At 46.8% G+C, this 26868-nt stretch overlaps 2 protein-coding genes across 3 annotated transcripts; both read right to left on the reverse strand.

The window, feature by feature from the left end:
• Positions 1–679: 679 nt before the first annotated feature.
• Positions 680–3267, reverse strand: PLD6 (phospholipase D family member 6). The gene is made up of 2 exons (XM_040440799.1): positions 2651–3267; positions 680–1263 (listed from the first exon to the last, which is right to left on the reverse strand). Exons 1-2 carry the CDS (start codon positions 3264–3266, stop codon positions 1013–1015), a joined length of 867 nt encoding a protein of 288 aa, XP_040296733.1. The 5' UTR covers position 3267; the 3' UTR covers positions 680–1012.
• A 6538-nt stretch (positions 3268–9805) lies between these two features.
• FLCN (folliculin) lies at positions 9806–23184 on the reverse strand. Of its 2 annotated transcripts, none has more exons than XM_040440700.1 (12): positions 22996–23184; positions 19303–19652; positions 16844–16990; positions 16283–16504; positions 15441–15601; positions 15230–15321; positions 14294–14475; positions 14053–14166; positions 13843–13966; positions 13581–13712; positions 13386–13491; positions 9806–11264 (listed from the first exon to the last, which is right to left on the reverse strand). In XM_040440700.1, the coding sequence occupies exons 2-12, from the start codon at positions 19549–19551 to the stop codon at positions 11063–11065; spliced, it is 1731 nt and encodes a 576-aa protein (XP_040296634.1). In that variant the 5' UTR covers positions 19552–19652; positions 22996–23184; the 3' UTR covers positions 9806–11062. The 2 variants fall into 2 exon arrangements, with proteins under 2 accessions (XP_040296634.1, XP_040296635.1); XM_040440701.1 differs by lacking the exon at positions 22996–23184 and adding an exon at positions 21530–21599.
• Between the last annotated feature and the right edge of the window lie 3684 nt (positions 23185–26868).

The raw sequence follows: 26868 nt of genomic DNA on the forward strand, positions 1-26868 counted from the left end.
GCGGCCTACCTCCCACATTAAAGCCTTATGCAGACGTCCGCGGAACACTGTCCGCGAGATACTGGACTGGTATTGCAGGAGCGCACGGCATCATAGCAACCAATGCCAGACCGGTATCTCACGGACAGTGTTCTACAGACGTCTGCATGAGGCTTTATGAAAGGATCAGACATGTTGAAATCCAACATTTGCTGGGAAACTCACTAGAGTCAACTCTTAAAGGGAACCTGTCACCGTGATTTTGTGCATAGAGCTGAGGACATGGGTTGCTAGATGGCCGCTAGCACATCCGCAATACCCAGTCCCCATAGCTCTGTGTGCTTTTATTGTGTAAAAAAAAAAAAACGATTTGATACATATGCAAATTAACATAAAAGAGTCATATCTTACTTGTGTGACCAAAGAAGAGTCATATTTTCAAGCTCTAATTCATCTCAGGGTAATTTGCATATGTACCAAATCGGGTTTTTTTACACAATAAAAGCAAACAGAGCTATGGGGACTGGGTATTGCGGATGTGCTAGCGACCATCTAGCAACCCATGTCCTCAGCTCTATACACAAAATGCAGGTCACAGGTTCCCTTTAAGGAAATCGGCAGGTTCTGCCATCCTTCATTTAATGTGTATTGACATCTAGAGGACTACTCTTAAAAACATTCAGAAACATAGTACCTACTGTAGTATCGCGCCATGCACCCTCCAGGTAACTATGTGTTATCCCGGCTGCAGACGTGGCCTGTGCAGATCAATGTGTGGACTTAGAGAACGGTCTACAGAAAGCTGGACTGCACACGGGTGAAGGACCGAACAGCTTCCTCCATCCTGATCTATGCTACATGCAAGGCCATCTACATCCATGTCCTCCAGTGACAGATACCGCGCTGCTGGTTCTCTGCTGTACCGGGCGGCTCTTAGTAATTGAAAATGTAAAACTTAAAACAATAAGCGATCCTCTCAAAACACCACTGATCGCTGTGTGTGTCCAGTGGCAGGGTGGTCACAAATGAGACATCAGGGTCCCTTCTCATCCTCTTCCGGAAAGAAACTGTAGCTGGCGGGGTCATACTCCTCCCAGAGACGCTCAAACTCCTCCATGTAAGCCCTGACGCAGATGCCATCATCTGTGATGAGGAGGTTCTCTCGGTTTGTCTGGATGGCCTGCATAGTCCAATTCATGGATCCAGTTATGACGATGCTCTTGTCCACTACCGAAAATTTGTGGTGCATGAAGCCAGAGGACTGACTGTGACGGACCTCCACACCTGCAAGATAAGGCTCCGGTTAAAGGAGTCCTATATGTACTCGGGACTGGTGACCTGCAGCTATTGGACCGAGTCACGCCCATCGACAAAGCAGGTGCAGCACCAATTCCCCCCCCCCCAATATACTACTGCCCCCCCCCTCTCCGTTTGTCACAGCCCCTGCACGTACTATCACCCCTTCCCAGTCATCCCAGACCACCAGTACTCTCCCCCCAGTAATCCCTCAACCCCCCAATATACTCTCTCCCCCCATAATCACCCCCCCCATATACTCTCTCCCCCCCATATACTCTCTCCCCCCCCATAATCACCCCACCCATATACTCTCTCCCCCCATAATCCCCCCCATATACTCCCCCCCCCCCCCCATATACTCTCTCCCCCCCCATAAACACCCCCCCATAAACACCCCCCCATATACTCTCTCCCCCCCCATATACTCTCTCCCCCCCCATATACTCTCTCCCCCCCCCCATAAACACCCCCCCATATACTCTCTCCCCCCCCCATAAACACCCCCCCATATACCCTCCCCCCCCCCCATAAACACCCCCCCATATACTCTCTCCCCCCCCCATAAACACCCCCCCATATACTCTCTCCCCCCCCCATAAACCCCCCCCCATATACTCTCTCCCCCCCCCCATAAACACCCCCCCATATACTCTCTCTCCCCCCCCCATAAACACCCCCCCATATACTCTCTCCCCCCCCCATAAACACCCCCCCATATACTCTCTCCCCCCCCCATAAACACCCCCCCATATACTCTCTCCCCCCCCCCATAAACACCCCCCCATATACTCTCTCCCCCCCATAAACACCCCCCCATATACTCTCTCCCCCCCCCATAAACACCCCCCCATATACTCTCTCCCCCCCATAAACACCCCCCATATACTCTCTCCCCCCCATAAACACCCCCCATATACTCTCTCCCCCCCATAAACACCCCCATATACTCTCTCCCCCCCATAAACACCCCCATATACTCTCTCCCCCCCATAAACACCCCCCATATACTCTCTCCCCCCCATAAACACCCCCCATATACTCTCTCCCCCCCAATATACTCTCTCCCCCCCCCATAAACACCCCCCAATATACTCTCCCCCCCCCCCCATAAACACCCCCCATATACTCTCTCCCCCCCATAAACACCCCCCATATACTCCCCCCCCCCCCCATAAAACCCCCCATATACTCTCTCCCCCCCATAAACACCCCCCATATACTCTCTCCCCCCCATATACTATCTCCGCCCCCCCCCCCCCAATATACTCTCTCCCCCCCCATATACTCTCTCCCCCCCCATATACTCTCTCCCCCTATCCCCCATATACTGAGTACATTGTACTCTCCCCCCAGTCACTCAGCGCCATCTTACCCGCCTTCCGCAGGGCGCCGATCTGAGAGCCAGAGGCCGCCATGTAGTCGCTGTCGGTGATGACTCTCACCCGGACCCCCCGGCCATGGAGCAGCAGCACAGCCCGGGCCAGCGGAGCGCTGGAGAAGGTGAAGACGCAGAGATCCAGAGAGCGCCGGGCCGCGAGGAGCCGCCTCATCAGCTGCGGCAGGGCGCCGTCCAGGTCATGAGGTAACGGGCAGGAGCACCAGGTCCCTGGGCTCAGCAGCGGCTCCGTACAGACCAGAGGAGCCGGGAAGAAGAGGACCTCTCTCACCGGCCTCCTCCTCGTCAGGAAGCGGTACACAACCTCCAGCGCCACGGCCACAGCGGTCAGCCCGAGCAGACTCCACGACACCGCGGAGACCATGACAGGAACGAGGAGGCGGGGCCTGAGAAATGGCGGGAACTGCTGCCTCGGGGGAGGAGCGCGGGAAGAGGCTCCTAGCGCTGCCTGAGGGGAGCGCGCAAAATGGCGGCCAGTGCTGTGAAGAAAACCTGTTATAGACTGAGAGGGGAATTTACTGGGAGGCCAAAGTAATCTCGGCTGGCCTTGTGACATGTTCCCCTTCAAAAACTGTTTTGGGGTGGACAACATATGGGTCAAAATGGTCATTTGAATAAGGCCTCATGCAGACCACCGTCACAGGTCCATGCCCATATTGCAGCCTGCAAACAGAGGGTCTGCAATATACAGGCACTGGCGGTGCGCGCGCCGTATCACAGATTCTGACCCATGCACTTGCGCTGGTTCGCAATCCGGAAGATATAGTGCGGATCAGAAGCACTACGGAGTGCCTCCGCCCCTAAAAAAAAGTAATGCGTGCTCTATTATTTTGTGGTGCAGACCCCACTCACGTGGATGGGTCCACGTCCACAGCCGGAGGTCGCACGGTCAGTGCTGGTGCATTGCGGTGCAGCACGAGGCCTAAGGCAGTAGTAGTCCCCTCTGCCCCTGAAACCCCATAGTTGCCAACAGTCCCGAATTAACAGGGACGTGGGTGTTCCCAGTACGCAACCGCTGTGCTACGCTCTATGCTTGGGCAGTGACGTCACCTGTGCGAAGGGCAGTGACGTCACCTTATGCCACGTATGTTAACCCTTTCAGGACCCTGCCGTATTTCACCTTAAGGACCAGGCCGTTTTTTGGAAATTTGACATGTCACTTTATGTGGTAATAACTTTGGAACGTTTTTACTTATCCAAGCCATTCTGAGATTGTTTTCTCGTGACACATTGTACTTCATGATAGTGGTAAATGTCTGTCAATATTTTTCATTTTTATTTAAAAATTTCCAAACAATTTGAAAAATTCTCAACTTTCCAAATTTCGATACCTCATGTAATAGTAATTACTTTACATTCCCCATATGTCTACTTCATGTTTGGATCATTTTTTAAATGCCATTTTATTTTTTGGGGACGTTAGAAGGCTTAGGCTATTTTCACACTTGCGGCAGTGTGATTTGGCGGGCAGTTCTGTCGTCGGAACTGCCCGCCGGATCCGCCGATCTGCATGTGACTGAAAGCATTTGTGAGACGCATCCGGATGCAGATCCGTCTCACAAATGCATTGCAAGAACGGATCCATCTCTCCGCTTGTCATGCGGACAGACGGATCCGTCTTGTATCTTTTTTCACATTTTTACCGGTCTGCGCATGCCCAGACCGGAAGGACAGATCCGGCATTCCGGTATTTTGAATGCCGGATCCGGCACTAATACATTCCTATGGGGAAAAATGCCAGATCCGGCGTTCAGGCAAGTCTTCAGTTTTTTTTCGCCGGAGATAAAACCGTAGCATGCTACGGTTTTATCTTTTACCTGATCAGTCAAAATGACTGAACTGAAGACGTCCTGATGCATCCTGAACGGATTTCTCTCCATTCAGAATGCATGGGGATAAGGGTCCATTCACACGTCCGTTGTTTCTTTCCTGATCTGTTCCGTTTTTTGCGGAACAGATCTGGACCAGATCTGGACCCATTCATTTTCAATGGGTCCTGAAAAAAAATCTGACATTAAGCTGTCCGATTTTTTTCAGGACCCATTGAAAATGAATGGGTCCAGATCTGGTCCAGATCTGTTCCGCAAAAAATGGAACAGATCAGGAAAGAAACAACGGACGTGTGAATGGACCCTAAAACTGATCAGTTCTTTTCCGGTATAGAAGCAAATCTTAAATCTTTTTCAGAAAATTTCCAAAACCCACTTTTTAAAGGACCAGTTCAGGTCTGAAGTCACTTTGTGAGGCTTACATACTAGAAACCAACCATAAATGGCCCCATTTTAGAAACTACACCCCTCAAGGTAGTCAAACTTGACAAACTTTGTTAACCCTTTACGCCCCTTTCACACGGGCGTTGCGGATTGGGGCCAGATGCGTTCAGGGAAAATGGTGCGATTTTGACACTAAAACAAGTCAGTTTTCACTGCGATTGCGTTCCATGTTTGCGTTTTTTCTACGTGGGTGCAAAACATTGTAATGCGTTTTGCACGCGCGTGAGAAAAATCTGCATGTTTGGTACCCAGACCCGAACTTCTTCACAGGTGTGTAGATTTTATTATTTTCCCTTATAACATGGTTATAAGGGAAAATAATAGCATTCTTAATACAGAATGCATAGTACAATAGGGCTGGAGGGGTTAAAAAAAATATTTAACTCACTTAATCCACTTGATCGCGCAGCCCGGCTTCTCTTCGGTCTTCTTCTTTGAGGAATAGGACCTTTGATGACTTCACTGCGCTCATCACATGGTCCATCACACAATCTTTTACCATGGTGATGGATCATGTGACAGACCATGTGATGAGCGCTGTGACGTCATCAAAGGTCCTTTTCCTGTGCACAGCAAAGAAGAAGACAGAAGAAAAGCGGGGGTGCAAGATCAAGTGGATTAAGGTGAGTTATATTATTATAATTATTTTTTTTAACCCCTCCAGCCCTATTGTACTATGCATTCTGTATTAACAATGCTATTATTTTCCCTTATAACCATGTTATAAGGAAAAAATAATAATGATCGGGTCTCCATCCCGATCGTCTCCTAGCAACCGTGCGTGAAAATCGCACCGCATCCGCACTTGCTTGCGGATGCTTGCGATTTTCACGCAGCCCCATTCACTTCTATGGGGCCTGCGTTGTGTGAAAAACGCAGAATATAGAACATGCTTAGATTTTCACGCAACGCACAAGTGATGCATGAAAATCACCGCGCATGTGAACAGCCCCATAGAAATGAATGGGTCCTGATTCAGTGCGGGTGCAATGCGTTCACGTCACGCATTGCACCCGCGCGGGAAAACTCGCCCGTGTGAAAGAGGCCTTAGGTGTTCCACAAGAATTGAAGAAAAAAGGAGATGAAATTTCAGAACTTCACTTTTTTGGCAGATTTTCCATATTAATCCATTTTTTCCAGTAACAAAGCAAGGGTTAACAGCCAAACAAAACTCAATATTTAATACCCTGATTCTGTAGTTTACAGAAACCCCCCATATGTGATCGTAAACTGCTGTATGGGCACATGGCAGGGCACAGAAGGAAAGGAACGCCATGTGGTTTTTGCAGGGTTTTTAGTGTCTCCATATTCTGAAAGCCAAAGTTTTTTTATTTTGTAGGGCCTCATTTTTTGCGGGAAGAGATGATGGTTTGATTGGTACTATTTTGGGGTGCGTATGACTTTTTGATTGCTTGGTATTACACTTTTTGTGATGTAAGGTGACAAAAAAGGGCTTTTTTGACACCGTTTTTATTTTATTTTTTTACGGTGTTCACCTAAGGGGTTAGGTCATATGATATTTTAATAGACCCGGTTGTTACGGACACAGCGATACCTAATATGTCAACTTTTTTATTTTTTTCACTTTTAACACAATAAAAGCATTTTTGAAACAACAAAAAAAAAATCATGTTTTAGCGTCTCCATATTCTGAGGGAGCCATAGTTTTATTTTGCCCGATTATTTTATGTAGGGGCTAATTTTTTTACGGGATGAGGCAACAGTTTGATTGGTACTATTTTGGGGGACATACACCTTTTTGATAGCTTGGTGTTGCACTTTTTGTGATGGAAGGTGACCAAAAAAAAAAAAAAAAAAGGTGTTTTTTTAGCACAGTTTTCATTTAATTTTTTCTACGGCGTTCAGGTGAGGATCATGTGATATTTTTATAGAGCCGGTCGTTACTAATGCGGCAATACCCAATATGTCTGTTCCTTTTTTTTTTTTTTTTTATATATACAGTCAGGTCCATAAATATTGGGACATGGACACAATTCTAACATTCTTGGCTCTATACACCACCACAATGGATGTGAAATGAAACGAACAAGATGTGCTTTACCTGCAGACTGTCAGCTGTAATTTGAGGGGATTTACATCCAAATCAGGTGAACGGTGCAGGAATTACAGCAGTTTGCATATGTGCCTCCCACTTGTTAAGGGACCAAAAGTAATGGGACAGAATAATAATCATAAATCAAACTGTCACTTTTTAATACTTGGTTGCAAATCCTTTGCAGTCAATTACAGCCTGAAGTCTGGAACGCATAGACATCACCAGACGCTGGGTTTCATCCCTGGTGATGCTCTGCCAGGCCTCTAGTGCAACTGTCTTCAGTTCCTGCTTGTTCTTGGGGCATTTTCCCTTCAGTTTTGTCTTCATCAAGTGAAATGCAGCTCAATCGGATTCAGGTCCGGTGATTGACTTGGCCATTGCAGAACATTCCACTTCTTTCCCTTAAAAAACTCTTTGGTTGCTTTTGCAGTATGTTTTGGGTCATTGTCCATCTGCACTGTGAAGCGCCGTCCAATGAGTTCTGAAGCCTTTGGCTGAATATGAGCAGATAATATTGCCCGAAACACTTCAGAATTCATCCTGCTGCTTTTGTCAGCAGTCACATCATCAATAAATACAAGAGAACCAGTTCTATTGGCAGCCATATATGCCCACGCCATGACACTGCCACCACCATGCTTCACTGATGAGGTGGTATGCTTAGGATCATGAGCAGCTCCTTTCCTTCTCCATACTCTTCTCTTCCCATCACTCTGGCACAAGTTGATCTTGGTCTCATTTGTCCATAGGATGTTGTTCCAGAACTGTGAAGGCTTTTTTAAATGTCGTTTGCCAAACTCTAATCTGGCCTTCCTGTTTTTGAGGCTCACCAATGGTTTACATCTTGTGGTGAACCCTCTGTATTCACTCTGGTGAAGTCTTCTCCTGATTGTTGGCTTTGACACACATACACCTACCTCCTGGAGAGTGTTCTTGATCTGGCCAACTGTTGTGAAGGGTGTTTTCTTCACCAGGGAAAGAATTCTTCGGTCATCCACCACAGTTGTTTTCCGTGGTTTTCCGGTGTCGCTGAGCTCACCGATGCCTTCCTTCTTTTTAAGAATGTTCCAAACAGTTGTTTTGGCCACGCCTAATGGACCTGGCCATGGAATAGCTGAGAAGCCAATTGTCCCATTACTTTTGGTTCCTTAACAAGTGGGAGGCACATATGCAAACTGTTGTAATTCCTGCACCATTCTCCTGATTTGGATTTAAATACCCTCAAATTAAAGCCGACAGTCTGCAGTTAAAGCATGTCTTGTTTGTTTCATTTCAAATCCATTGTGGTGGTGTATAGAGCCAAAAATGTTAGAATTGCATGGATGTCCCAATATTTATGGACCTGACTGTATATTTTTTTTTTATTATGAAAAAAAACTTCTTTTTTTGTCCCACTCTGTGACTTCAACTTCTGGGGTCTGATCCCCTCTGCAATGCATTGCAATACATTGTGTATTGTAATGCATTGCATGTCAGCTTGTATGCTGACAGCCTTCCTGTGAGCAGTGATGGCCAGTTCGCATTGTTAGCCCGCGAACACATGCGGGCTGCCATCTTTTCTCACAAGTCCGGCGATGCACAGGTGAGCCCTTACCTGTGCCTGTGCCAGTCTGAAATCAAATGTGGTCACCGGGAGCAGGCAGTTCTGAGAACAGCCGCCGGAGGCCTTCATCGGGCTGTTCTCAGAACTGCCTGCTCCCGCTGACCGCATTTGATTTCAGACCGGCTCGCGCACAGGCACAGGTAAGGGCTCACCTGTGCATCGCCGGACTTGTGAGAAAAGATGGCAGCCCGCATGTGTTCGCGGGCTAACAATGTGAACTGGCCATCACTGCCTTTGAGACCTAAGGGCTGGATCTCACAGGCTTCCGTAGAAGGCAAGCCCCGATGCCTATGGAAGGCATCGGACTGCCTTCTCTGCAATCGGGTCCCCATCACTGCAGCACGGGGACCCGTACCCTCTGCATGCCGCGGTCAGCTTTGAGCGCGACATACAAGGGGTTAATACGCCGCCATAGTTTTTTTTCACCAATGCCGGCGTATGTAGAGAGGGCCCGGCTGTCAGTGACTGCCGGGTTCGTGCCGCTGATCGGGTGGGCGCAGCTCCTGCACCCGCCGGATCAGCCCGCTGTACATGTACGGCGCTGGTCCTTGAGTCACGTCCACCAGCGCCATACATGTACAGCGGAGGTACTCTACGGGTTAAAGGGGTTCTCCAGTAGTTCAGTATTGATGGTCTATCCTCAGGATAGGTCATTAGTATTTGATCAGTGGGGGTCTGACTCCCAGCATCGCTGCCGATCCGTGTTTGAAGAAGCCGCTGTATTGCCACCTCATAACATAGCAAGCACAGCGCCCTACGCTGTATAGTGACTGTGTGTGGTACTGCAGCCCAGGCACTGGCCTAGGAAGAGGCCGTGGATCTGACCAGCTCCTCTTCAAACAGCTGATTGGTGGCAATGCTAGAAGTTGGACCCCCACAATGACCCTTTAACCTGTTGGGGACATATGAGGTACCGGTACATCATGATGTCCTGGTACTTAAGGACACATGACATACCGGTACGTCATGTGTATTTCCGATCACCGCCGCGCGGCAGGCGGGACCCCCCCCCCCCCCCTCCCCTCCTCCCCTTTACCAGTATCATGAAGTACAATATGTGACGAAAAAACGATCTCAGAATGGCCTGGATAAGTCAAAGCGTTTTAAAGTGACACTGGACAGATTTGCAAAAACTGACCTGGTCCTTAAGGTGAAAATGAGCCCGGTCCTTAAGGGGTTAATTAAAGAGGGCCTCTGAGACTAGGAATCAGTGGTACGGGGGCATGGTGAAAAAGTAAAAAAAAAAAGACTCCAAGCTCCCATCTTCTAGTCCCTGGTGGACCAGAGGTATGACGTGCCGCGCACATGCACTTCACCGGTGCTGGCCAATCAGCAGTGACCTTGTAGAAGTGCACAGGTCACGGTAATGATGTGCATGTGGACAGCGTGGCACACTATGGACTACCGGGGACAGGAACTGACAGAGAAAGGAGATTTATTGTTGGACCCGCAACTCTCTGAACAGGCGGGGATTTTTTTTACTACACCATTGGTTCCCAGTCTTGGAGAATCCCTTTAAGAATCAAGCTTAGTAGATTTTTTTTCCTTGATCCGTACTGGACAGAGTGCTGAAGAAAAGTTACTTTAAAAACTTCTTTATAAAGTTGTGAATCCGACATGAACGGCACCCAACGGGATCCGACCACAAATATGGGCCCTATTTTCGGCAGCATTTTTGACCGAACAGGTGACAGCGTCTTCAATGCAGATGTGAATACAGCCTTACAGTGCAAGTTCTTTTCTTCACTGATTTTGTAGTTATTGACTTGATTTGTGTTTTTACCATTCATATACAGAGCTGCTGTCAGAATTCTTCTGGTTGCCCTTGGAAACAGACAACTGTTTAGCTCCACCCCGTGTCAGACACATGACCTAACAGTATATGGCGGTACATAAGTCTAGAGACACCCTATTACGGCTCATCCGGACTCCCCACAATGCACTGCTCTCTGTTAACAGTAAACCGGCAGAATTCTGAATTCAGCTTTGGATGTGACTGGAGAGGAAAAACATCAAGAGCCAAAAATGGGTAAAAGCAAGGGATTTACATAGTAGGCCAACATTATAGGCCATAATACAGATGCAAGACCTGGAGCACTAGTAGGTTCTATGTGATACAAGTCCAGTTCAGCAGAACCATAGGTCCAGGTGTTGCGGTATTCTAGAAGGCTACATTTCGATGCAGATATATGGAGGACTGCTGACAGCTTTGTCCTCTCTGAAGTCTTCCCAGGCCATTATATGGGGGTCAGTCCTGACTGTAGTAGCATACATGTAAGCAGGCCCTGGCGGTTGTCTGCATACAGTACAGGGGGCTGTATTTAGTACCAGGGCGCACATTTATTCCAGATCTTCATACTGTGTCTGTAACAGTAACCCTCACGATGACCGATTGGGAGTGCCCTCCGAGCTCATAAGTATACAGGTCCACGTCCCTATCCTCGCAGGTTGCAGTCTTAGTTCCGGCACTCCGACGAGGTGGGGCTGCGGACACTGGACATCAGGTGCGATTTGTAGGTCTTGCTCAGGCCGGTCATCCAAAATTTTAGCAGTTTTACATTGTCCTCCTCCGAAGCTCCCAAAATGCCCAGCAGCTTGTGTGTGTCCTCTTTGGGGCGGCTGTCCACCTTGGTGAACTTGAAAAGCACTTTCACTTTACTAAAACATAAAACAGATATAGGAGTGAATAATGATCATTAAAGGGGTTTCCCAGGAGTTCAGTACTGACGGCCTATCAGTCATCAACATCAGATCGGTCGGTGGGGGCACGCCCACACTGATCAGCTGTGTGAAGAGGCCATGGTGCTCCGCTGAGCATTTCGGCCTCCATAGTATAGTGATTGTGCTTGGGTACTGCAGCCCGGACCTACTCACTTGACTGGGCTACAAATAGGTCATGCGACCGATGACCATGGCGCCACTGGCCTAGGAAGAGGCTGCAGCACTCTCCAAAGCACTGCGGCCTCTTCAAACAGCTGATCGGTGGGAGTGCCAGGAGTCGGACCCCCACAGATCACATACTGATAATCTATCCTATGGATAGTAAATCTATACATATCAAAGGTTTGGATCGTTGGGGGTCTTAGTGTTGAGACCCCCACTGACAGCTAGAACGAGAAGGGATTGCATAGAGTGCTCTGTCTCCTCACTGCAGCGGATAGATCGAGAGGGACTTTCTATTCAGCACATCTCCTGCAGCGAGGAGAGAGAGCACGCTATGTAGGCGCTTCTCTCTCCTCATCCTAGCGATCGGTGGGAGGGGATCTCAGCACTCAGACCCACACCAATCAAAGTCTGTGATATATCTTTATGACATCCAAAAGTTATATGAAAGTCTCAGGCTACAATGCAAGACAAGGTCCTGGCAATTCTCCGTAAAACCTATGGAGAAAGCAGTAAATCAGAGTGCAACTTTTCACTAGCAACTCTATTTCTATAGAAAATATTGCGAGTTGTTTGACACGGAATTGCACACAACTAGGGATGAGCGAATCGACTTCAGATGAAACATCCAAAGTCGATTCGCATAAAACTTTGTTCTAATACTGTACGGAGCAGGAGCTCCGTACAGTGTTAGAATGTATTGGCTCTGATGAGCCGAAGTTATTGCTTCATAAATTAATTTGTACTGTAAAAAACCATTTGGAACCAAACTCAAGTTCGGGAATTTTTTTTTTTTACAGTACAAATTAATTTATGAAGTTACTACGGGAAGTCTTGCAAGACTTCACGAAGCAATAACTTCAGCTCATCGGAGCCAATACATTCTAATACTGTACGGAGCTCCAGCTCCGCACAGTATTAGAACGAAGTTTTATGCGACACAACTTTGGATGTTTCATCCGAAGCCAATTCGCTCATCCCTACACACGACCTCCAGGGCATAAAGGGTTTTAATGTAAATAAATCTTAAATCATGAAAAGTTCTGAAAGTTTCTAATATACTCTGTTCTATCCACTGACAGAGACCTGGATAAGGGCAGAGAACTGAAAGCGTGCATCAGAACTTGCTGCTCTTGTGTGAAGAATGTTTTCATTTAGGCCTTGTTCACATCAGCGTTCAGCCTTTCCGTTCTCCTGCTCCGTTATAGGAGCAGGAGAACGGAAAGGACGGATTCGGCTCATGACTGAGCCGAACGGAGCCTACGGACCCCATAGACCCCCATAGACTATAATGGGGTCCGTTAGGTTTCCGCTCAGAAGATGATTTTGGAGCGGAGACAAAAGACCAATATCGGTATTGGTCCCAGCCATCGGACCCCTACGATCAGACACTTATCCATTAGCCCCCTTAAAGGCTATGTACACCTTCGGAGGCAATTTTTTATGATTGCATTTTACTCGTTTTGGGCAAAAAAAATAAAAAATCCAATTGGTCTTTATTAGAAATATTTACCTGTTCTGTCACAAAGGGTTAACTGTCTAGCTGTGTGAACTGTATATAAATAAATCTTATCTCTAAATTACTAAAAATGTCATAAACAGACAGAACAGAGTAAAATAAAGAGCTACTAGAGAATCTCAAGACTGTACAGAGAAAGGGGTTCAAAACTTTTTAATAAAGACCAATTAAAAAAAAATTTTTAGCTCAAAATGAGTACAATGCAACAATAAAAATAAAATAAAAAAAACATTGCCCCCAAAGGTGTACATAGCCTTTACCTACTCATAACCAGACTATTGGGGCTACTCCACATTGGCAGGAGTTCATTGTCACTGGATTCTGCATTACCAGCGTTTCCCCTCACATTCCCCCAGTAGAAGACCTGCAGCCCTTACTTCATCCACTCCTCCTTCAGGCACACCAAGCACTGCTCCACCACGTCCATGGACAGGTTCTCGTTGCTCAGAGCAGCTTCTATTTTGTTCAGGATCGTCAATCCCACTGTGGGAGACAAAATACCAGGTAATCTGGACATGTACCATATGGAGTGATGCATACAGGCATCAACCCATCGTGCTGGTATATCTCACCCCTGTCTGTGGCCACGGGGCTCCCACTCGTCACAGCAAACTCATACTTGCTGAGCGGCTCGTCGTCCAAAAACAAGACGGGGTACAGGTTGGATCTTGGAGCCGTGCGGACATCAATCATGACTGCAAATTCTGTGCAAAAAACATACTGAGGGGTAATGGCAGCCTGTGACCTGTCCATCTGCACATCAGAGAGTGACGAAAGAGCGTACATCCTCCTGACTCTGCTACATCCCTATGTCTGCATGAGTTTTGGACTCACCAGAGGACTGCACGTGCAGGGGGATCTCTGCCTGGGGACTCAGTCCCAGGAAGTTGCACCTATAGGCATCTTCATACTTCTCACTGTATGGGATCACACGAACACAGCCCACGGGGAGCATGGCCTGAATAACAGAGGACGAAAAAGTTAATCTGGTATTTAGGTATGCCATGTAACCTATGAGCAGCCATGTATTCCAGCTGCACAAACCTGCAGGACATCAAAGGCAGACTGGATGAGCTCTCGGTCCTGTCCTTTCCAAATGACTTGATTGCCCATAAGAATGTGCCAGGCCAGCATGCGGAAGGCGGAAGCACCGAGCACCTGAATGCAAACAGAAAACGTGTAGAGATGGATTCTGAATCTGGCACAACGTTCAGCCAGCACTGCGGATTTCTATGCAGCCTGTATACTTAATATTGTCACATTTCATGTGTTCATATACTCCCACCTGTCTCATGTGCCGCAAAGACCGGAACACGGCTGTCCTCCGCATGTTCCAGCCGCAATCCGACAGGGCGGAGGATTCTGTATGGCATTTGGACAGCTCTCTTCCCTCCAGAACTTCAGGTGGAGACCAGGATTGACCCTCTTCTTCATGACTCTCCCAGGCTGCACACTCCTCTTCCAAGTCTGTGGAAAAATTAAGCTAATTATCTAGAGCTCCCAGTCCCTGGTGACCCAGTGACGTCCAGGGCTCCCAGTCCCTGGTGACCCAGTGACGTCCAGGGCTCCCAGTCCCTGGTGACCCAGTGACGTCCAGGGCTCCCAGTCCCTGGTGACCCAGTGACGTCCAGGGCTCCCAGTCCCTGGTGACCCAGTGACGTCCAGGGCTCCCAGTCCCTGGTGACCCAGTGACGTCCAGGGCTCCCAGTCCCTGGTGACCCAGTGACGTCCAGGGCTCCCAGTCCCTGGTGACCCAGTGACATCCAGGGCTCCCAGTCCCTGGTGACCCAGTGACATCCAGAGCTCCCAGTCCCTGGTGACATCCAGAGCTCCCAGTCCCCGGCGACCCAGTAATATCTACAGCTCCCAGTCCCCGGTGACCCAGTGACATCCAGAGCTCCCAGTCCCTGGTGACCCAGTGACATCCAGAGCTCCCAGTCCCCGGTGACCCAGTAATATCTACAGCTCCCAGTCCCCGGCGACCCAGTAATATCTACAGCTCCCAGTCCCGGCGACCCAGTAATATCTACAGCTCCCAGTCCCCGGTGACCCAGTAATATCTACAGCACCCAGTGACATCCAGATCTCTGAGTTCCTGGTGACCTAGTGATAACCAGAGCTCCCAGTCCCTGGTGAACCACATCTCCCAGTGACACAGCGATATACAAACCACCAGTTCCCACCATAGTTTTATACTATTCCAATAAGTAATCACACAAACCTGCCTGCTTTTCCATCTGCACCAAAGTGTCCTCTGTGGGGGCCCCCTCGAGCAGCTTCTCAGTCAGACGGCAACCACAAGCCTTCAGCAACCTGCGGGAGACCTTATCACATCAATATACCACCACACCAAAATAATAAGTCTTGGCCTAGAAAATATTAGAAATAGTGTTTCAAAATTCTTAAAGTAAACCGAGGAATCCTGAATTTACCAGGCAAAGGACGTGTGCAGACAGGCCCATAAATTATCATCATTGGTGAGCGATGTCAGAGATCGAGCCGCATTGCCATTTCTCTGGTGCAAAAAAGGTGTGAATGCCATGTTAATTCTAAGGGGCCGCTGTGGACACCCAAACTGCTCCGCTTCAAACACCTGCAAAATTCAACAGAACTGTATGATCAATGACCCCCGATCTGATGAAAGGGGTAAACTTTGGGTTTTCCCGACCGTTTTATACTGATGGCCTATCCTTAGTATAGGATATCAGTATCTGATTGGTGGGAATCCAACAGCCGGGACCCCTGCTGATCAGCTGGTTGAGGAGGCCGCGGTGCTCTAGTGAGTGCTGCTGCCTCCTCATGGCCTACCAAGCACAGCACCGTACATTATATAGAGGCTGTGCTTGGTATTGCAGAAGGCCATGTTACCGACCCTGGCGTCACTGGCCTAAGGTAAGCTGCTGACCAGAGCCCCGTGGCCTCCTCAAACAGTTCACTGGTGAGGGTCACGGGTGCTGGACCTCACCTGATCTGATATTGATGACCTATACCAGGGTTTCTCAACTCCGGTCCTCGGGACCCACCTACTGCTCAGGATTTGAGAATATCCCACAGAATGAATAGCTGGGGTAAATCCTGATGCATGGACACTAATTATATCACATGCTCAATACTAAGGAAATCCTGAAAAACGAGACTGGTAGGTGGGTCCCGAGGACCGGAGTTGAGAAACCCTGACCTATACTATGGATACGTCATCAGTTTTAAACAGTCGGAAAACCCCTTTAATCCCATACAGATTTTTGGAGCCCTGTTTTTGGGGGACTTTGCTTACTTTTATTGCCTTCCCTTGAAGCTCGTCTATAATCCCTCTGATCTTGGACAAAAGGAAAGGCCAGGAGTTGATCAAGTAGATCCTGTCCATCATGACGATGATGATACTGTACCAGCGCTGAAACCCCCGGGCCAGACTGTCCTTGATAAAGAACGTGTGGCTGAAAACAAAACCGTGTTGCTCATCCCCAAAGAAAATGGGACCTTCCCTGCCAGGGCAGACCTAAAGAAAGAAAAAAAAAAAGAAAAAATATTCAATTTAAAAGGGTATGCGCACTTTTGTAACCGATTTTAATTGCTCAAATCCACCCAAGGTTAAATTAAAAGAAAAAAAAAAAAAAGTTTACAGTACAAAAATCTATAGTTTTGTATATACAGCTCCTATGCAGATTGGGGTGTCTCCACGGTTACAGACTACAAACAGACCTTCTGTAGTCTGATTCTGCAGTTCTGTCACTATCACTTTTCATTTCTGTTCTACACAAAATAGTACAATTTTTTATTTATTTTTTCCACTCACAACACTTGATTTTTGTGAAGCGGTGACTGCAGTTGTTATTACCTCACAGCTTAAGCTGCGTACACAGGCCTGCCGCACGATACTGAAGAGCTGAGGATGGTTGGGATGCTGGTGGCTGACATATTTAATGGAAGTCTCCTTGTCATGGCTGATATACCCAGGGTGGCAGGCATCCAAAGACCGGCAGCCCTGAATCAGAAAAACAGAATATGTATATAAAAAAACAAAAAAGTCAATGCCAAACTCCAGACTCTATTAATGAACAACAGGAGCAACACTGCTGTATAATTACACAGGAGAACTGTCGTAATGAACGTCTGCCAGAGCTGGAGTCCAGCGCCCATCGTTCTCTATTTATGGCGTAAATATAACCTTCTAGAATAGCTATTAAAGGAGTCACCCAGGTTAGTAAGAGGCTGCAGGACTGACAACTTCAAACAGATGATTGCCAGGTATACCCACAGCCAGACCTCTCACTGATCCAAAGATAGGCTAGCAATTTCAAAAACTTGGATGACCCATTTAGTATCACTCATCACGCTTCAGGATAGAGCACAGATTTCATGTTCTCTTTCCTCAGAGGATTTGCATGTACTGCCAAAAAAAAGCGAGGTAAAGGAAGTGACAACTACTCTGAGGAAGTTTCTAACTGCAAAAGTATAATTATAGCACCACCCCCATAGACAAAAATATAACTACTATAATACTGCTCCTATGTACAAGAATATAACTACTATAATACTGCTCCTATGTACAAGAATATAACTACTATAATACTGCTCCTATGTACAAGAATATAACTACTATAATACTGCTCCTAGTATATAACTACTATAATACTGCTCCTATGTACAAGAATATAACTACTATAATACTGCTCCTATGTACAAGAATATAACTACTATAATACTGCTCCTATGTACAAGAATATAACTACTATAATACTGCCTCCTATATACAAGAATATAACTACTATAATACTGCCTCCTATATACAAGAATATAACTACTATAATACTGCCTCCTATGTACAAGAATATAACTACTATAATACCGCTCCTATGTACAAGAATATAACTACTATAATACCGCTCCTATGTACAAGAATATAACTACTATAATACCGCTCCTATGTACAAGAATATAACTACTATAATACCGCTCCTATGTACAAGAATATAACTACTATAATACCGCTCCTATGTACAAGAATATAACTACTATAATACTGCCTCCTATGTACAAGAATATAACTACTATAATACTGCTCCTATGTACAAGAATATAACTACTATAATACTGCCTCCTATGTACAAGAATATAACTACTATAATACTGCTCCTATGTACAAGAATATAACTACTATAATACTGCTCCTATGTACAGGAATATAACTACTATAATACTGCCTCCTATGTACAAGAATATAACTACTATAATACCGCTCCTATGTACAAGAATATAACTACTATAATACCGCTCCTATGTACAAGAATATAACTACTATAATACCGCTCCTATGTACAAGAATATAACTACTATAATACCGCTCCTATGTACAAGAATATAACTACTATAATACTGCTCCTATGTACAAGAATATAACTACTATAATACTGCCTCCTATGTACAAGAATATAACTACTATAATACTGCCTCCTATGTACAAGAATATAACTACTATAATACTGCTCCTATGTACAAGAATATAACTACTATAATACTGCTCCTATGTACAAGAATATAACTACTATAATACTGCCTCCTATGTACAAGAATATAACTACTATAATACTGCCTCCTATGTACAAGAATATAACTTCTATAATACTGCTCCTATGTACAAGAATATAACTACTATAATACTGCTCCTATGTACAAGAATATAACTACTATAATACTGCCTCCTATGTACAAGAATATAACTACTACAATACTGTTCCCTATGTACAAGAATATACCTACTATAATACTGCTCCTATGTACAAGAATATAACTACTATAATACTGCTCCTATGTACAGGAATATAACTATTATAATACTGCTCCTATATACAAGAATATAACTACTATAATACTGCTTCTATGTACAAGAATATAACTACTATAATACTGCTTCTATGTACAAGAATATAACTACTATAATACTGCTCCTATGTACAGGAATATAACTACTATAATACTGCTCATATGTACAAGAATATAACTACTATAATACTGCTCCGATGTACAAGAATATAACTACTATAATACTGCTCCTATATACAAGAATATAACTACTATAATACTGCTCTTATGTACAAGAATATAACTACTATAATACTGCTCCTATATACAAGAATATAACTACTATAATACTGCTCCTATGTACAAGAATATAACTACTATAATACTGCTTCTATGTACAAGAATATAACTACTATAATACTGCCCTCGACAGTCGAGGAGATCAGTTTCTTACAGACCACAATTCGCCCTCCGGGGTCCACACATTCGGTTTACCTCACACATATCAGACTTCTTCAGCCTGGGGCTGTTGGACTCCGCACTGGCGCCATCGGCAGGGCTGTGAGAACGGATCCTGCTACTCATCTGAATTCCTCCTTCCTCCTCTTCCACCTGGTCCCCCTGACCCAGGCTATCCCCGCAGGCCGCTCCCTGGGGGAGGGGCGAGTGCAGAGCTTCAGTGCAGAACAGAGTGCGGGGTCCATGGAGTTCACAGAAGTGGCACAGAGCTACAATGGCGTTCATGATTCTCGCGGACAGGCTTGGAGTCAGCTTACAGCCGTGTCATCCAGCGATGGCCATCAGCTCCTCTCGCTCCAGACATACAGATTGTCATCCTCTAAGAACTGAACACGTAAGAGCAGAGTTAGCAGAGCGGAGACAACTACTTAAACAGCAATTCCCTTTCCATAGTCCAATTTTGAAGCAGAGAAGTCAAGTTTCCAGTGATGTCCTGTGAGGACTTGTCCAGCCTTGAAGCTGGCAACCAAGGTCCATACCTGTGTCCCTGAAGCCCCTAAACAGAAAAAAGGAAGACTCCCCCGTCTGCGATCCCCGCAGGACCAGGAAGGGCATGTGACTGCTGAGGCCAATTAAAGGTCTCAGAGGCTTCAACACTATATCACAGCAGAGACGTACGATTCAAGCCACTGAGGTCTGTGACTGGCTGCAGGGGTCCGGGGGAACCGGGCTCTTATTACTCCTGCAGGGACCAGAAGCCGCGGGGAGCAGAGCAGTGGTGGGACCATGGAAAGGCAAGTCTTTGCTTTTTTATGTTCAGGGTCACCGATCTGGACCAAAGAAGTGGTCGGCTTCAAAGTCACCCCTTTAATGCATGTAGATATATTATAAGCCTCAGTGTAACTCTCCTTGCAGAGATCCAGCAGGTGTAGGGAGTCTTACAAGCAAAGCTTCCTGGGAAAAAAATATGCCAATTCCCTTTCAGATGGAAAACACTCTAGTGCCACCTAGAGGTGGGTAAGAAGCTGACTTTAAAGGTCTGATCCAGATACAGGGAGCTCCCTCTAGTGGTGGTGTTTGCAGGCATTGGTTAATCTTTTAAAGGTGTAGTCCTATATTAGGATATGCCATACATGTCTGATAGATGCAGGTCTCACCTCTGGGACCTAGGCTGCACCCATCTTCAGAATAGGGGGTCCCTGCCCCCCCATCTTGCCTGGTGAGGCGGCTGCAGACAATGAATGGAGAGGGGGCCATATAAGAGGAGCGCTCCCTCCATTCATGCACATACTCTACTGTTTATACGACTCCCATCCACATCTTCGTGCTTTGTCCGTATGAATGCTCGAGTCGACGGCCACCATGAAGGGCAAGGTACTAGAGATACGTGTAAGTGTCCTGTGGTTGTGTCAGATATGTATAAGGCTACTTTCACACCAGCGTTAATATTTTCCAGTATCGAGATCCGTCATAGGGTCTCAATACCGGAAAAAAACGCTTCCGTTTTGTCCCTACTCATTGTCAATGGGTACAAAACGTAACTGAACAGAATGCTCCAAAATGCATTCCATTCTGTTCTCATACCGGAGATGCGGAGCAAAACGTCATGACGCACAATGCAAGTCAGAGGGGACGGATCCGTTTTCTCTGACACAATAGAAAACGGATCCGTCCTCCATTGACTTTCAACGGAGTTCATGACGGATCCGTCTTGGGTACGTTAAAGATAATACAACCGGATCCGTTCATAACGGATGCAGATGGTTGTATTATCAGTAACGGAAGCGTTTTTGCTGAACCCTGCCGGATCCAATAAAAACGCTAGTGTGAAAGTGGCCTAAGATTGGAGCTCCCCTTGGGTTTTCACATCTGGACGATTATGGCGTATAGATAGGTGCGGGACACACTCCTATCTCAAGAATAAGGCCCTGTCATGAATGAAGGGCACTGTGTACATACACCGTGTACTGACCAGTCACCTGAAACAGCGGAGTGAGCGCGCTCAGCTATTGTCAGAAGTCCCATAGCAATGAATGGACAAAGCTGCGCATGCGCAGCGTTCACATAGCCTTATGAGGGCTTATTTTTTGAGGGGCAAGTTGTACTTTCTAATGGCCCTATTTACGGTTGCATATAATGTTGTGGGCAGCAGGAAAAAAAGTGGGATCTAATTGGAAAAAAAAACAAAAAAAAAAACACAATTCTGCCAGTTTTTTTTTTATTTTTTTATGCCGTTCACTATGTCGTAAAATTGACCTGTTACCTTCATTCTCCAGATCAGTATGATTACAATGATACCACACCTGTATCGTTTTTCTTGCATTCTAATACTGAAAAAAAAAAACTTGGAAAACAAAAATGTTAGCACCATATTCTGACCCCTATAACTTTTTTGTAGTTATGCTTACGGACCTGTGTCAGGGCTCACTTTTTGCGGGGAGATCTGTACTTTTCAGCTATACCATTTTGAAGTGTGTGTGTGTGTGTGACTTTTTGATCAATTTTAATTTTTAAGAAAATATATTTTTTTGGGAGGGGGGAGTTGAAGTGACAAAAAAAATGACAAATTGGCAGCTTATTTATTTATTTCTCGTTACGCCATTGCCCGTGGGACCGTTGACAGGTGTTTTTTTTTTTAAGGGGCACAGGCTAGGACCATAGGGTTTTTGGCTCCAAGGCCAGACTCCACTGCGGACTGTCCGTGTGCAGATCTGCACCTAACAGCTGTGTGGTGGGACCAGGAGAGTTCACTTTTAAGTCTTAGGCTAGGTCTACACAACGACACGTGTCGCACCAATGTCACGCGACACATATAATAATAGTCTATGGTGTCGCAATGCGACATGCTGCCACTGGGACACGACAGTCACAGAAAAATTCATCTCGAATGGATTTTTTGCGACTGTCGCGTCACAGTATGTCGCATGTCGCAGTGCGACACCATAGACTATCATTGTAAAAATTGTCGCGCGGTATGCCTACCTCTCCGGCCCCTGTCGGGGTGCGCCTACCCTCCGACCCAGTCACCGTGCACCTACCTCTCCGGCCCCTGTCAGGGTGCGCCTACCCTCCGACCCCGTCACTGTGCACCTTCCTCTCCGTCCCCCGTCACTGTGCACCTTCCTCTCCGTCCCCCGTCACCGTGCGCCTACCTCTTCGCCCCCTGTCACCGTGCGCCTACCTCTTCGCCCCCTGTCACCGTGCGCCTACCTCTTCGCCCCCTGTCACCGTGCGCCTACCTCTCCGCCCCCCGTCACCGTGCGCCTACCTCTCCGCCCCCCGTCACCGTGCGCCTACCTCTCCGCCCCCCGTCACCGTGCGACTACCTCTTCGACCCCCTGTCACCATGCCCCTTTGGTTCCCGTCAGGGGCACTTTCCTTGACAGACACCCAGCTGGCCCAGAGACTAGTCCAGGGGTCAGCAACCTCCTGCTGTTGTGAAACTACAACTCCCAGCATGCACACTTGCTCAGTTGTTCTAAAACCTCCCATAGAAATAAACAGAGCATGCTGGGATTTGTAGTGCTGACCCCTGGACTAGGACATTTGCTGTAAGCTGAGACCCCTTAGATTTAGAGATTGAGGGGTCCCCATCGACACCCCCCTCCCTCGTCATACTTCTATAGCTGGCCACATAAGTCCACGCTATAGCCCCGGGTGGCACTACAAGTCGCAGCACCCCTGGGTATATAAACCTGACCGCAGCCCCCTGCATGCACACACACTCACCTGTCAATCCGCCATGTTTACATCACATGACATCCCCTGCCTTCCGTTTCTCTGGACGACCGTAAGTGTGGGAATTGAGAGGGGGGGTTCAAATTTTCACAGGCCGAGAACTTACTTCTGCCTGGCTGCACTCTTAAGAGACTCACTTCATACGGCGAGAAATAATGGCGGTTTACTTCCCAGAAAGAAAGTAAAGGCAGCGATTAAACCGGGGCTTCTTACACGCCCCCCCGCAAAGCATTCCAATGGTTTAACCCTGAGCGCGAGCTGCTGCCTGGAATGCGTCACCTGATGCTGCAGTCACATGACTCCTCCCCGTCCATGTGCTGCGGTGTGTCACCGGGCTGTCACGGGACGCCCCGCTCGCTGCTGTGCGCCGCCTGTGAAAATCACCCTCACTCACGTGCTCTTAAAGGGCCACTAACGTTTCATTAGAGAGGCAGGAAAGGCCTGATTTGTTTATTTTATTTTTTTGTTACTGTCCTGATCACGTGAGTGGAGGTTGGGAAGGTCACGTGTTTACCACCGAAACGGCCCAACGCGATAATTACAGTGTGTGTGTGAACGCAGCCGATGTCTCCCATACATTCCCAGTACAAACCTGCAGCTTTTTTTTTTATTATTTATTTTATCCATGTTTTTTGAAAAATATCACACACTGCTGTGGTGTTTTTAGTCCATAGACCTCCATTTTTATGTTATTATTTTTACACTATTTCCTATCGTTATCCTCTGAACTGCTGGACGATGCGCCTGCTTAATGATGAGGCGCACACCTTCTGCAGTCCGTGCGCCTACACCGAAATCTGCCGCAGCTCCGAAAAATTAGTGCAAAAGAAGAAGAAGTTCACCCAGCCTGCTGGCCCCACCTTCTCTTTGGGAAAGTGGCCAGGACGGCGTAGAATCGCCACTTAGGTGCAATGGAGTTTAAAAAGTCAGAAACACGAGGTCTACGACTTTTTAGCGCCAGAAAACAGCTGTTGGCGGGAGCGATAAATTCATCCCAGAGCTTGCAAAGAAAAGCCACAAAAAAGGCATGGACATTGGGGCACGTGTACTAAAGTGTTTGCGCCTGTTTTTAGTCCAAAAAAAAAGTACAGTTTTTGTCCAATTTTTTTAGCTGCATTTTTTTACTGAAATTGCACCTATTTTGGGGTTTTTGCACCTCATTCAACTATTTAGATTTTTTTTTTAGACTCATTCAGAAGTTTCCTAACTTTTGCAACTTTTTTTCTAACCTATTTATGTAGGTGCGTCTTTTTTCTGCCTGAATTTGTCGCAAAAACAGTCCTAATTTCTATTCCACCCCAGGGCTGGCATACTTTTCTTTGTGTGTTTTGAGTGGTGAAGCGCTTTCCTGGAGAGATGAAACTTTTCACTGCAAAGATGCAACTTTTTCATGCAAGTAAATTAGATCAGTCTAAGGACTCATGCACACGAACGTATTTTCTTTCAGTGTCTTTTTTTTTTTTGCGGACCGTATGTGGAACCATTCATTTCAATGGGTCTGCAAAAAAAAAAGTTATTCCATGTACATTCCGTTTCCATATTTCCGTTCTGCAAAAAAATAGAACATTATTGTCCACATTACGGACAAGGATAGGACTGTCCTATTAGCTGTTCCGTACGGAATGCACACGGACGTCATCCGTATTTTTTATGGATCCGTTTTTTGCAGACCGCGAAATACATAGGGTCGTGTGTATGAGCCCTAAGTCAGGGATGCCCAACCCAAAACCCTACAGCTGTTGTAAAACTACAACTCCCAGCATGCCCTGATAGCTGTCGGTAGGCCAGGCATAATGGAAGTTGTAGTTTTGCAACAGCTGGAGGGCCGCAGGTTGAGCGTCCCTGGTCTAAGTGAATATGAGCCTGTCTTACTGAAAAACAACCACCAGAGGTCAGCCTAATAACGCCGGCTATAATTCATCGACTGGGAAGCATGTAATAAATACTCGGAAAAAGACAGACAAATGAAATCCGCCGGTCTAATTTTATGGCCAAAAACAGGGGAGCTTGATAAATGTACCCCACTATTTATACATTGGAAAAAATATATATATGTCTCAAAAACACTGATGTTTTCAGGCACACTCCCCCCCCCCCCCCTAAAAAAAAGCCCAAACTAAATGAATGTGTGAATGAGCCCCCAATTCTATTGTAAAGAATGTAGAGGAACACGCTCGCCCATCAATTACTATTTTAATTACTGCTTGCAAAGTGAATGACTTGCTGGATCAGTATGTCAGGCGCCTGATAACCATGTGACCCTTTTCATTGGGGGAGGGGGAACATACGGTTTCTCCTTGTAGAGATCAGCTATTTAGTGCAAGTAGTCTTAGGGTACGTGCACGCTAGCGCTACTTTCACACTAGCGTTTCTATTTTTCAGTATTGAGATCCGTCACAGGATCTAAATACCGGAGGAAAAAAACGCTTCCGTTTTGTCCCCATTCATTGTCAATGTAGACAAAACGTAACTGAACAGAACGGAGCGCTCCAAAATGCATTCCGTTCCATTTGGTTACCATACCGTCGAGCAAACCGCAGCATTCTGCGGTTTTCATTTCGTCCTTGGATGTGGAGCAAGACGGATCCGTCGTAACTCTGACAATAGAAAACGGATCTGTCCCCCATTGACTTTCAGTGGGGGTTCATGACAGATCAGTCTTGGCGATGTTGAAGGTAATATAACCGGATCCGCAATACATAACTGCAGTTCCTCAACCAAAAACACATTCAATACAGAATACCGCGCACTATTATTCCTGTTACCCCTGCTAGGGAGAGACCACAATCACGTATCAGTACATAAACCAAGATTACCTTGCTATTGAATCCTCCTCTGTGATCTCTATACAACTCCTATTGCAGGCTTGATTTCAGGATTTTTTGGGGTCCGGCATCTTTTTTTTCGCTGGAGCGCGCCCCAGCCAGTAGCGTTGCTCCGTGCTAAGTTTTGAAAGCTCGCGCTCACCGTACTTTTAGTCCGTCTGCCTCTTGCCACTCCGCCCCCATTATAGTCAATGGGGACCTGAGCAGCAGTGAACTAGCGGCAGGACGGATCCGACAGGCTGTTCCCCTGCCGCTAATGTGAAAGTACCCTAAGCTACCGTCTTTCCCCGAAAATAAGACATCCCCCGAAAATAAGACCTACTTCCAGTTTTGCCTCTCGCAGTAATATAAGGCATCCCCCCGAAAAAAAGGCCTCCCCGATAATAAGGCCTCCCCGATAATAAGGCCCCGCCAGAATATAAGGCCCCTGACGCTACCGTAGGGCGTATGAATCCTCTGGACTGTAGCGGCGGCTGCCGCCGCACAGCTCACTGATTGGCCGCAGCGCATCCAGAGCTGTTCAGGCGGTGCGAGGTCTCTTTAAATCAGAGAGCCTGCGCTGCCGCCAGGAGAAGCTGCCGCCTGCTGCTCGCTCTGCCCTGACGGAATCTGGCTGACTCGCGATTAGACAGTGAGTCGCACGGGGCAGGAGCTGGGCACACTGTGTGGAATCTGGCTGGCACGGACACACAGGGGTGACTGAGGTGGTGGGGGGGGAAATGTTTGATAAGGTAGTGGGGGATTTCTGGTGACGGTGGGAGGGGGGAGAGAGACTAAATAATCCACTGTCCACTGGCACAGGGTAGTGGGATCACTTAAAATGACACAGGGGGATCAGAGGTGGGAATCAAAATGACACAGGATGATCAGAAGGGGGTACTACCGTAAAATAGTAATCCCCCTCCCCTCTGATTCTCTTGTGCCATTTTGATTCCCCCCTCTGATCCCCATGTGTCATGGAAAATAAGACATCCCCTGAAAATAAGACCTAGCGCATTTTTGGGAGCAAAAATTAATATAAGACACTGTCTTATTTTCG

The sequence above is a fragment of the Bufo bufo genome, chromosome 7 (assembly GCF_905171765.1).
Source record: "Bufo bufo chromosome 7, aBufBuf1.1, whole genome shotgun sequence".
In the NCBI taxonomy this organism is placed as follows: domain Eukaryota; kingdom Metazoa; phylum Chordata; class Amphibia; order Anura; family Bufonidae; genus Bufo; species Bufo bufo.

Coding starts and splice junctions, on each gene's coding strand:
- FLCN (XM_040440700.1), bottom strand. CDS start 19,551: ATGAACGCCATTGTAGCTCTGTGCCACTTCTGTGAACTCCATGGACCC. Junction 16,991..19,302: donor AGAAGTCTGATATGTGTGAG/GTAAACCGAATG, acceptor TTTCTGATTCAG/GGCTGCCGGTCTTTGGATGC. Junction 14,167..14,293: donor CTTTGCGGCACATGAGACAG/GTGGGAGTATAT, acceptor GTTTGCATTCAG/GTGCTCGGTGCTTCCGCCTT.
- PLD6 (XM_040440799.1), bottom strand. CDS start 3,266: ATGTTGTCCACCCCAAAACAGTTTTTGAAGGGGAACATGTCACAAGGC. Junction 1,264..2,650: donor CGGCGCCCTGCGGAAGGCGG/GTAAGATGGCGC, acceptor CTTATCTTGCAG/GTGTGGAGGTCCGTCACAGT.